This window comes from Limulus polyphemus, unplaced genomic scaffold (genome assembly GCF_000517525.1).
Source record: "Limulus polyphemus unplaced genomic scaffold, Limulus_polyphemus-2.1.2 Scaffold106, whole genome shotgun sequence".
NCBI lineage: Eukaryota > Metazoa > Arthropoda > Merostomata > Xiphosura > Limulidae > Limulus > Limulus polyphemus.
This window is the reverse complement of record NW_013665716.1, coordinates 771,264-784,620: the sequence shown is the minus strand read 5'-3', so window position 1 is coordinate 784,620 and position 13,357 is coordinate 771,264. Positions and strand designations below refer to the sequence as shown.

The 13,357-nt window shown below is 35.1% G+C and overlaps 1 protein-coding gene across 1 annotated transcript in view; it reads left to right on the top strand.

Moving 5' to 3' along the window:
• The window catches only part of LOC106470559 (septin-7-like), a 46,777-nt gene that overhangs the window by 11,388 nt on the left and 22,032 nt on the right, over window positions 1–13,357 (top strand). The window contains exon 3 of the mRNA XM_013931125.2: window positions 12,584–12,690. Within this exon, the coding sequence (XP_013786579.1) occupies window positions 12,584–12,690 (107 nt within the window). The remainder of the gene's footprint in view (window positions 1–12,583; window positions 12,691–13,357) is intronic.

Here is a 13,357-nt window from a genome sequence, read left to right as displayed (position 1 = left end):
TATTAAAATAACCTACTGAGATAGGCATATTTGATCCTTTATAATGGGCACATATATCCGAATAAACAGAATAGAAACTTATGATGTTTATGATGCGAAACAATGAAATTGATTTCATTGAAGTTTTATTGACATTATGCCTATAAACAGACGTTTAATTGTAAAAATGGTCAAAATCAGCGAGCCTTAGTGTCTGACACATAATCCTGCTTTTTTATTCTAATTCTTCTTTATTAAGAGCTCCAACAAGTTTCTGTCAATGTTCAGATTAACGCATTCTTTGTAGGTAAGGTTCCTTGTTGTTCTTTTTCAATGTTTTGATCTTTGTTGTATATTCCTAGCACTATACGGGGAGCACATGCAAATCAACCGAACGCTTGTCATCTTTACAATCCTATTTCATGATTGTTTGATGTTAAGATTAAAATGTCAATACAATACAAACACACCGTTCTTTAGTTATACCTACAATTATTAAAGATTCTATGTAATATCGTACTGGCCTTTTTTTCCATGTCTGCTTGAAATTAGGATAACACTATTTAAAGTATTAGTATTTTCCATGACTATTTTTTTCGACCAGTTTTCACTTTAACTTTAAATAAAATGTGTTTTGTGCTAATTCTAATTTTACTTTTAACACTGATTATTTTCATTTAACCCTTTCATAGTGTATACAAAGTAAAAAACACAACATTGTTCTTCATTAACAAAGTGCAAGAACACTTGAACACATGCTTGGCAAAGTGCCGTTTGTAAATTTAGGCTTCCCCTTTGTAGAAGAAAACACTTGTGGTTCTACTCTGGTCAGCTGGCCGCGAAAATACGCCAAACACTTTCGTTCACGAACTCAATGGTGAGATGTCTAACAGAATTGTACGCTCGTAGCTACGAATTGTCTAGAGCTAGTTTATATTATGAGCATTTACTCTTAAGAATAACCGCGTAAAGCCAGTGCATAATGAATATTTTACGTAATTAAACGTTATAATTTTTTAATGTGGAAAAATTTCGCCTCCTGCTTTTCAACCTCGTCACGCAATCTTTTGCAGTGCATGCGTAGTATATTAAAGTAGCTTCGTCACGTTGTCATCCTTAAAAGACACCCTCCCTGAAGTGGGTGTGTCAGTCAGTCAGTCTAATATGGAGTAAAGATCTGTCATTTTACTGTTATAAACATTGATTTTTCTTTAAAGTTCACCATTGCATGGAATTAAAGTATGTAACTTTAATTTAAATTAATACAAACTTATAGATAGTGACAACACGTACAGTGAACTCGTGTTTAGACCTATCAATTTGTACTTTACTATTTGTCGTATGTTGGACAAAGCTATTTCTTAAATTACACGTGATGCCACTTCTTCAGAGTTCGTATAACTAAACACCAGAAGTTCTGGCAACGACATGTAAAAATTGCAAATCATTTTGATAATAAATACAAGTAACAAGAGTGAATTAGTAATACGTTCGTGCGAGGCCTAGCATTGAAAACCCAGGTTTTTTTCCACTAATACAAAATATTAAATATTTATGTTGCTCAACTAGCTGTATTTCGGTCATTCGTATTACCGTACTTGCCCAGTAGTTGACCTCTGAGCTTAGTGAACTCGGTGGGTCAGCGGTATGTTTACGGTAGAGTTGACAATGCTCAGGGTTTGCTGGCTCCGGTTGTCTTTAGTTGATCACAGCTCCAGAATAACAGAACTCAATGGCTAACTAAGTTAGTACTATTTATGGTTTGAGAGTATTTGTACTCGGGTCCGCGTGTATCTCGAAAACTGATAGACCGATGTACACGATAATTTTATACAAGATGCGAATTCAGTATGGGACAGTCCTCCCCAAATATGGTCTGGATCACTTTGAAGCATTTTTTTTTATAATAGGGAGATAGGACATTTTCGCGGTTTTCGGTTAATAGCTCTGTAAAGTGTGACCGAATTTGTACCATATTTCATGGGCATATTAAGGTTGAGACTCTTCTTCATCACTACAAAAAATGATCAGGATCGTTGATGATTCTGGATCTGAGAAGGATTTTCTGAGTTTTCGAAGGTGAAATTTTACGTTATCCAATATAAACGCATGCAATCTCGATAAGGAGAGGTAGGGCGAGGGTATTCAATGTCTAAATGCTCTTGTTTAGAATTAAAACAGTCTATAGGGTGAAATTGATTTTTGATAAAAGGGGTGAAGAATGTAAAATCCGATCTTATAGTTTTATATATATTTTTACACTGGTTTCAGCAACCCTTTTCTATAAAATCAACATTTAACGGTAATATATGAACAGGTTTTTAAGTAATGAATGATCTAAACAGGAAACAATAAGAGTATAAATATTGAAGAATGAAATACCGCTTTTCTCCTAACTAAGGTTAAGTACACAAAAGTATATTATTCTTTTCAAGTTATTTATTTTGTTAATTCAACTTATAACAAAAATATATCAAAATGTACATGTGTGTGTGGGGGGGGGGTTAGGAAAAAGTGGAATTGCTCAGAATTCTCAACCCCGGCTCTAGAACTCTCTGGTGAGCTGGACTTCGACTCCAACATTCCCAGCTCTGCTTCGGTTCCGGAGCACGACCAACCGTAATTTAAAGACTTACAACACCAAAATCCAGGGTTCGATTCCCCGTGGTGGACAGAGCACAGATAACCTATTGTGTAACTGTGCTAAAAAAACAAACAATAATTGGTTGTTGGCTGACTTTGAGCTAGTTTTACAATAGTTGTTTGTTGGCTGCCTACTATTGATCCATTTTGGGTCGACTCCCTTTTTTTTAACATAAAGCTGGTTTTCGACTGTTATTGGTCGTTTTTGGACCACTCTTTATTCTGATTATCTAGCTGGTTTGGGTCAGTTATTACTCAACTGTACCTGCTCTTTTCGATCGACTCTCTTGTCTTGTTATCAAATTGTTTTTGTCAGTTTTTGTTCTACTTTATCTGCTATTGATCAACTGGCGGCCATCTGTAGCTGTGCTTGGAACTGGCGGTTGACATCCCGACTTGGTCGATTGTTTCATACAGCTAGGATTTATTAACGAGTTAGTCTTCGACACATAGGTTTTGTACAAGAAGTTCAATTTTCAAAAATGTCTAATTCAAGATTTCATAAATGTTATAAGCAATGTTAGGCGAGGTAAATTACAGAGTAACATCGCCATAGATTATCCTAAGGACAATAAATTAGCATGGTAATAACAAAGTAATTATTGGAGAGGTGTTTGAGTTAAAGATCAAGGTTTCCATAATTATTGGACAGGTGCTCGAGTTAAAGATCAAGGTTTCCACATGAAATTTAAAAAGCGTGTACAACTTCCTGGCGTGTTTCCAACCTCCTTTACCCTTCCGAGAAATTACTATGGAGTATATGTATTCCCCCTGTTTGTGTGTGTGGGGGTATTAACACTGTTAATTGGAGAGAAGATGATATTTTCATTGGTATAAAGTGGGAAGAGCGTTTTTTGTTAACATAGTTAAGGAAGAAGAGTGGAATTGTAAGCTTAAGAATTTCCAATATTGTTTTTCGTCTCAAGTCTTAGATGGTTTCCGTACTGTATTATCAGTTCTTGGTTGAGAAATGTTCTTTTCTGCCTTCGTCTCTCACGAGTGACAACGTTTCCTGTGGGGGCGCTAGTGTGTAGCAGTTACGGTTGATTATAATTATTAGTGAGTGAAGTATAAGGAATACGAGGTGTGGAAAATATTTTTGATAAATCCATTTTGTGCTGATTTAGTTGAGTATATCATTTTATTTGAATATTTACATCAAAACTGTATACAAAGTCGCTACTTAACTTTTTTAGGTTTGGTATAAAACGTCAATTTGTTACATTGGTATTAATGACAGCGTAGACGTTGTAGAGTTGAAATTAGTCATGAATTGTTCGTGCAGGTGGAATGACGTTTCGGTCTTTATGCTCCAGGCTTTCTTCACTAAAAAGACCGAAACGTCGTCTCACTCAAGAAACAAGGCAAGAGCTGCCCGCTACAAATTTCGCCATCATCACATTTTGTTTTTCCAAAAAGAAAAGATTGGTTTATGGAATTAGTTGCCATCGGCAGTAGTGGAAGCCAGCACTTTACAAGAGTTTCAAAAGGGAGTCGATGATTGCCAGAAACATAAAGGGTAGGTTTAAGTTGTTACTTTTTTCTCAAGAGTGGCTTTTCAGAGACAACCTTGAAGGACCATAGGATCCATTGTTGTCCGTGTATTATGTTTAGACTATTACTGCCTTTGGATGAGCGAAGTGTCGGTTTAAAATGAAACATTAAAGTAGTAAGAACAAACTAACATTAGAGTTGGAATCACTTTACTTACAGGTTTGGATATGTTGTGATTTCATGAAAACAATGATTGAATGATGACCTTAGTTATTATAAATTTTGATTTATGTTTACCAAATTTAGTAAGGCCAAAGGAAAATAAACCATGGTGATAAAACGCCTTGATATTGAAATTAATTGATTTTATATGATATTAATCACAAGACTTGTCATTTATTTAGCCACGTTATTTGGCGACAATAACTCCTATCTTCAGTATCAACATTTATGTTTTAAATGTGGAAGGATTGGTCAGAACTTAAAATAATACATCGGTATATAGAGATATTTTACCATTTTTGTGACTGATTCATTTCACAATTCTCTCTTAGATGATCAATATAGTTCTGATTAGCATGTCTTTTTAGTATAACACGGCGTTCGATGCTCTCACGACAACCCGCAGCTTAGGTAGTTTGACCAGATATTCAAACCTTAAAACCAGGACACGCGGTCCGATTTTCATTTCTTAAAACTACCCCCCCCGTTTTAAATTATGCAAGTAATAGGTATCATCGAGTGAAAAGGATATTTTTCTAACGTTTTTGTTGTTACTGGTACCTTACTAACGAGTGAAATATGTCAAACAACTTCTTGTTGGCCAGGAATTTGTCGTATAATTCTGAATAACTGCCATTCATGTTCCCCCTTGCGTTACTTTACATAATTACTTCAGGACTTGAAAGTCGAACATCCGCTGTGAACTGCGCCTTCAATTTGCAATCAATTCTTTCTTGTTTTGGCAGGTGCAAAATCACGTGCTTAGTGACGTATTCAACAGTATGTCGTCTGCTGCAGCCTGCCTTTTGCAGCCAACTTCAGAGGAAGCAGCAAAAGCTATACGAGTCATTCTAAACTGTGTAGTAATTTCATTTTTTAGTTAAAAAAATCGTATCTCTTGCTTCTCGATTGTTAGATGATCAAAATACTGAATGCAAGTTTAAAAACAACAAAGATTACCAATAAAAATGAAAACTGGGACATTATGGCGTCAAAAAAGGATCTATCGGGACACCGGGACATCATTCTAGAAACCGGGATGCTAAATCATTTTAAGCTTAGGTTTATGGTATTCATCAAACTTTGGGTTACACCACAGCTTATACGTGTGGTATTAGTATAACTCACAGTTTAGTGCTCTCACCACAGCTTATATGTGTGGTATTAGTATAACCCACAGTTTAGTGCTCTCACCACAGCTTATATGTGTGGTATTAGTATAACCCACAGTTTAGTGCTCTCACCACAACCCACAGCTTAAACGAGTACATATTGCAGTCACAGTAAATGTAAAGTCTACCACAGCCACCTGGTGTTCGTCAAGATTATGTATGTGCTATGAATTCCTTATTTCTAGCTCCGTGGAGAATGGTTCTCAGAGGGCAATAGCAGGCACTCACCCTGCAGGAGGGGATGTTGGCACCAAGCCAATTTACATGACGTCACTGTTGTTGTTAAACTTCTTGCAGGAAATTAGAATTAAAGCAATACTTCTTGTTGAAATGATTAAGTTGAGTCTTGTAACAAGTCACAGTTGTAATACGAAGAGAAAAAGAAAATGCAGCTATTTATTTTATTCATGACAACTTAATAGAAAAAATAACTTTGAGGCTCGTTGTGTACGATAAAGGAATTCCCAATAATGTCGTATTTAAACTTAATTTTTTTTATAGATCTCTTAAGACTAACATATGTAAAGAAAGTGCGGATCACCAAGTAGACACATGTTTTACAACGAAAAAAAAATGTATTACAATCATATGTTCTAAATACATCTCGGAAAAAAACTTAAAACTAATTTTTAGAAGGGGTGTAAAACTATTTTAACGACATTTCTAATATGCGTCTGTTTTGTTTTTCCTGTATTTTTTGATTTAATAATAGTTAAGGGCGCTGGTTGGCCTTGTAGTAGGGGCTCTGGTTTACGGAGCTCGCCAGCCGGGTTCGAATCCTTTCGATACCACAATATATCCGTGTGCGTTATAAGAGTGACAGTCAAACACTTAGCTGGTAAGAGACTATTTCATAAACTGTATTATATGTTAAAAGACTGTCAGAGACTAGTAGATGTTATCAATAGTAACTTCCGATCAAAGCAAGCCACCTACATAGAGCGAAACTCAAGTTCAACCTGGTATCGGTAATGACTATAACTAATTAGATATACTTTTCTTACATTCTTATTTATAATGATTAGAATAACTTATTTCAATAGTTTCGTACTCTCGCTGTTAACGATATTTTCGGCCATAATCCCAATAATATTGCAAGATTTTCAGAAAGTGTTGTAGATACTCTAACACGAGTCTAAGCGTTTATCATGCAAAAGACGTTTAAAAGTATATTTATTATATCCGGCTCTCCCCAAGTTCCGTGCTAAAATATGTTAAATAATATTTCCGCGTTTAAGAACTGGTCACCTCTGGTTTGTTCTTTTCGAAATACCTCACTTTCAAGACTGGCCCTTGGTCAAACTTGCTTTAACAAGGCTGTTAACACACATATACTATAGTGGATTGAAACAGGTTGCATACGTTATTTTTTTCTCAATTTTGTGTTCAGCACAATTTGTTTTAACCGAAACGTATAAAGTGGACAATTTCCCCCATTAAATACAATCTTTAATATAGATGTTGTGAAAATTAATTTTATGAATTAATATAATAGTTACAGATTATGCATAACTTTATTTATCTTTGTTTTAAGAAAGCTAGCTTCCTGGTTCGCTAGTTCTTCTGAATGATATTAAATTTAATTCAAATCAAAATGATGAATAAATAATTGGTGTTGAAGTAAATAAATATTATTGTGTTATTAAAAATCTGACTAATAAATGACTCAAACTTGATAATAATTATTTTACTTAATCTAGTGAACGTCGTAACATACGTTGTTCGTGTAAGTTGATGATATAAATGGCACTTAGATCACTACTGTGTCTGTTGTATCCCAGCCGATCTCGTGAGTCCTGGTATTAGGCAGAAGGCATCATCGGCATTGGATATGGCAGATGTAGTGTGGTTGACATATAACATTTTTCTTTGCTTTCACTCATAAGCCCTAAGAGTTACATAATCTAATGCAAATCTAAGCATTGTACGTTTAAAATTTATTTTATTCAAATGTACATAAGTTATGCGAAGTCAATAGTTTTTCTATGGTTTGAGCGTTGACTTGGTATAAAATCCATATAAATAACTTCATCCTAGATGTATATACGCCAATACAAACCTAACTGTTTAACCTTTCACATTTATCATTTTATTCAACTCCACTAAAAGTTATGCTGGATCAATCGCCTTCCACGATGTGGCCGTTGTCCCTGTATACATCACGTGATTAACACATTCGCCATAGGATGTAAATAACTTTCTTTATCCTGACCTTACACACTACATCACAAATCCAAGCATTTGTCACACCATAGAGATTTATAAGTATATATCTAATATCTTGTTCCTTAGATTCTGTGCTAACGTTTCTTTTAAGTTATCCTTCCACGTTTAAAAATTGGTCGCTTTTGGTTTGTTTCACTTATAAGCTCTCCATTTCAAGTCTGGTCACTGGTCAGATTTTCTTTAGCATGGTCCTCCTCAAACGGTATGGTGGATTGAAACGGTTAGAACTAGATATACTGGTGGTCATTCATTCAACTGAACTATTGTTCTCTGAACTTCTAGCTGCAACTTGTCACATAATAAATAAAATGTAAGTTTGTATGTGTTTCTGTAACTTAGTCGTTTACAGATTAGATTGTGCAAAATATATATATATATATATATATTAGTTATTTATGGTATTAGCTGAATATATGAAATGTCTTAAATAGTAATAACCACATTATCCAAATATGATAGGCATGGTACTTGACGCTTTACAGGTGTCTGTTCTGCTTCGGTGCTTGGTAATTTCGCTAAGCAGGCCCATCCTTGTCAGGTATTCTTCGGTTAAGAACCGAAAACATCGCTTGCAGCGAGGATACCGAACTAATGAATGACCCAGGGCAGAGTGGCCATAGAATTTTTTTGTAGTTTGCATGTTACTCATAATTAAGGCTACTTATTATTAATTAAGATTAATATTGTAGGATTTTAGTAGCTTTTCTGGTAGGAGTTATTACATAATGGTAAGAGATTACTTCAGAAACTATTAAATTGAAAGAGGCTACTTCAGAAACCGTAATAGGTGGTATTGGACTATTTCAGAAACTGTATTGGACGGTAAGAGACTATATCAGAAACTATTAGATGCTAAAACTATTTCAGGATCTGTAAGATGGAAAGAGACTTTCAAAACTAATAAATAATAAAAGTACTTCAGGATAAGATATTACTTCATAAACTGTATTATATGGTAAGAGACTACTTCAGTAACTGTATTGTAGAGCAATAACCTACTTCAGAAACTTTATTTAGTTTTGGTTATTGTTACTCCCAGTGAGTAAATTTAGCCACAGCTAAAATTATTTTGTACTTTTTAATGGATGGTAAATCTGTAATACATTTATAACGCTGCAGATGGTGCTTGTTTGTGTGTATTTATTTTTTTAGTTTAACATAGTCCGAGAAAATATTCGTGTAGGGTTTCGTGGAAACAGTTGTCCCTCAAGAACATATGGTATCCATTTCCAAGTTTCATTAAATCAAGCTATGTTTTACAGCCTTTGACGTAATATGAGTTTGTTACTGTATTAATTGTGCCACATAAACTTTGATTAAAGTCATTTCTGTATTCGGGGAGGCTATCTGAAGAACGATATATATATATATATTTATAAATAATGAAATGTTTGGATTTACTTGACAGTTAATCTAACATTCGACTGCGGGACTAACTAATAGTTCATGTCACGCAGCATGATAAAAGTTAAGCGCTTGATCTCGAGGTATCAGAATTAATAATTCTAATATTAAATGTAACTTTTCTTAGTAATATTATATAGGTGTGGGTGGTATGAATGAACTATCGTGCTTTGTTGTTGTTTTTTATTCCATAATGTACTTTATCCGTGATCTAAATTATCTGAATAATGGTATGATATAAGTACTTATGGTATAAATGTTCCATGTCGATGGTTCAGTTCTTCAAGCTCTTCACTGGCTCAACAGTAAGGCTGACACCTCTAAAAACTGAATTTCAATACTCGTGCTGGCTACAGAATAGATAACCTATTGTGTAGCTTTGCGCTTAACAACAACAACAGACAAACAAAGAGTTCTTCACAGCAGTGTGTTTGTTTTCGTAGGGAAACTATCAGACCGTCGCCTTTACAAGAAAATACAACACGAATTAATCTCAGAAAATGATATAGTTTATTAAAGTCCAGAACTGCGGTAATCGATGTTAAGCCTGAAAGCCGTATGATTAATTATATATTAATTCGATGACCGTGTAACATATGTTTTTAGAATATTATAAAATTTCATTTCTAACGTGTAAGAAAAATATTTTGCCGAATCAAAAGTTACCGAATAAAGGTACTGAATTCCAAAGCTCCAAACTTAGTCGTGGTTATCTTGACAGATTGGCTACCTCCAGAACATCTATTACGTCACGTCACGCTTGTCATTATTATAGGTGACGCTCCAAACAATTAAGAAGACGGTGCAATATCAGTGTGCGGTAGAAATGGTTGCGTGTTGTGGGAAATGCGAGTAGATGTTGCTTCTCATTTTCTCTGTGGTATGATGTCGCTATCGCACGCGAACGCACGTACAGAAAGTTCTTGTGTGACACACACACACACACACACACGCATATTAAGAAGTTTTGACAGAACTTACCAGCAAGTAAAACTGTTATTCAGCAGTACCTTGAATGACATATCTGTGGTGTGGTCTTACCAATTTGTTTAATTAATTTGCAAAGAGACTTGCTAAAGCCTGTCGAAAACTAAAAATAGTATGTTCACATTTTGGAGATTCATCTAAATCCTATTCACGTTGTCTTTAAGTATTCTACCGCAGTGTTAAACAACTCTTTACTGTGCCCCTCTGTTTAGTAATGTTGCATAAAAGTGGTCCCCAAACCTTTTCCACTGACGACAATCCAACCCACTTAGATTGATTTGCGCGACACCCCTGCTGCCACATGCATTTTGTGTGTGTGTGTGTGTTAATTATTCTTCGTTTGTTGAAACTCTGGCGACACCCCAGCAACTTGTCGTAACACACAGTTTGGAAACCACTGTTGTAGTAACTTCTGGGTATATCATGTCCTCCACGTATTTTAAAGCATTGTTAAAGCAGTTCCGTTATATCCCATTATTTTGGAGTATTATAAAACCTTGAGCTGTCTTGTGGTTAAAAATGTACTCTTACGTGTTATTTTGTCTTCGGGTCTGTTTTACATTATTCTGGACATTTTTGCATGATTTCATGCTTCACGTTCTGCAATAAGTGAAGAATTAATGTGCGTGTAATTATCCTGACTATACACTTGCAATAAATTGAGCTTTTTTTTTCTTCTTCTTTTCTCAAAGAAAAATGTATACATCGCGGGTTTAATTATTTATATTTTGTGTATATAATAATTTACAAGTGAATATACTTTTTGCCTGCCTGTAAGCTTGAGGGCTTATAACTCTAAAATTCGTGATTTGATTCTTGAGGTTGGCACTTCACAAATAGCTTGTCGTGTTGCTCTGTTCTTAATAAGAAAGAAATCTCACTCTCTCACTCTCTCTGTCAAAACAAACATGTTATCTATTGTATTTAACCAAGAAAAGACGTGTGCGTCCCATTTTTTAAAACTTGTATTTGATGTAAAAAAAAAAGCTACTATGTACGGACAGAAGTTTTTTTTTTCATTTATAAAAATGCTGTTTTCGTGTAGTATTTCTCAAATATGTCCAAGAGATTTTTAAGTTTAAATTTATTCAGAAAGAGCAGTTTAATGGTAATATTCTGTGGACAGTTTCTGTCAGGAGTTTTTGAGGCGGGTGACGCTTCAGTTTCTGCGTTTAGACCTTCCTCGCCTTGTGAAACACACAAAAAAGCCCATTTTGAAATATTTGAAAAGTAAAGTTTATATCGATATTGACCGGGCGTGGCTTAGTTGTTAGCGTACTGCTCTGTAGGTCTCAGAGTCAAAGGTTTGAGTCGCAGTATGTCTCTGAAAACATTCCTCACACCCAACTGTTGGAGCGTTATACTTTCTTTTGACCAGCAGTTCTGTAATAGGAATGTCTGTACCTGGACCTCGGGAGTCTGTGACCTGGTTGTTTAGGTCATGTAATGCTTAAGGTGTCATCGTGGTTGAATATTCCATTACCATATTTATAAATCATCGGTGATTCAACATGAAAATATTTGTAAAACAAGACAGCGGTTCTTGGAACTTGCATCTAAAACTACCTCGTTCAACTCGCATGTTAGATTATTTGGTAGAGAAACTGTAGATTGCTGTTTGTCGTCAGGCTAACAATTATCGTTTTGATGTCCGGTTAGTAAGCTAATTTTAATGAAATATCATCATTGGTGAAGAAGTCTTAGTGACGCAAGTAGACCTCATTGGGCTCTTGAAGCAAAATGGCAAAATTACATGGAGACCCTTAATCACTGTTTATTAACTATTTTGGGCGCCTGTTGAAGGTGGGGGGACGGCTGTTTGTGGACTTGATACAACCAGTAAGACAGGTAGTTGTGACGATGAAACTACACAGTCGAAATTACAGAATCTCCATAAAAAGTGTAGGTTACATGTATTGTGCCCCCCCCCCCAGGGGCACAGCGGGATGTCTGGGGACTTACAACCCTAGAATCCGGGTTTCGATACCCGTGGTGGGCAGAGCACAGATAGCCCATTGTGTAGCTTTATGCTTAATTACAAACAAACAAACATGTATTTGTGACAGAATGCAGGTTAGGTGTATGGTTACAGTTTCGCAGCATTTTTTGGGGCAAAATTCGGATGTGTATAGTTATGGTTGTACAAAATCTTGTTAAAAAGTGTAGGTTACATGTATGTGTGGGCACAGTTTACAAAATTTCACTAAAATTGCAGGTTGCTGTATGGCTACAATTCTACTTTTGTATTTTCTTTCTCGTTCTTTTTTTCTAATGAACAAAATCATTTTTCGTAAGTTAGGTTTAGTATTGTTCATGCAAGAAACATTAAGGTAGTTTTATTAAATTTTTACTCATTCTGGTCAACGTATCACATCCAGATTTTAAAGTAATTTACACTTTTTTTACATTAATTGTTTTATACTGAATAAAATAACAGTTCATATATTGATATGTAGGGGAATCGGGATTGGGGAAGTCCACCCTCATCAACTCCATGTTCCTTACGGACATCTATTCGAATGAGTACCCTGGACCATCCCAAAGGATGAAGAAGACAGTACAAGTAAGACTTTTTTAATAAAAGTGGGAAAAAATGGAGTCCTTGGTAGAGGTAATGAAGTTAGCAGTAAAGATTTGTAGAGGAACAAAAATATTAAAAAAAAACAACATCTATTGATAGATAAGTATGTAAAAGAAAGACAAGTAGGCAAATATACATAAATTTTCAATTAAGTAAATTATTAAAGAGAAAAATGTTGAGAAAAATATGAGGCATGAATACGGTTTCTTCATTCAGGTGACAGTTTTACTGCTCCTCTTGTGGTTTTAAAACGACCTCCTGAAATATTGTTGTAGCTTGAAGCAGTAATGATCAGAGTGCCTCCTCGTGTTTCTATAGTAATGAGCAACTTTATTGCATGATACCAAACCATATAGCACTGTAATAACATCGCCTCTCCTTTGTCAGCCACCTTATAGTTTTTTTAAGGAAATGAAGTGTGAGTTTTATATTTTGATATACTGTGGGTATTAGTATACAATGCTTCTCAGTACTAATGAATGGATATTATTAATGGCTGGAGACGGGTTGAATGAGTGATGAAGAAAAACTTTAGTATAAGTTTAACATAACAGCAAATGTATAACGTTACGTAAACGGTTTAAGGTTACGTATACTATACAGTACGGTAAACGGTACGTTAACGTAATTAGTCGTGTTAGTTAGTTTA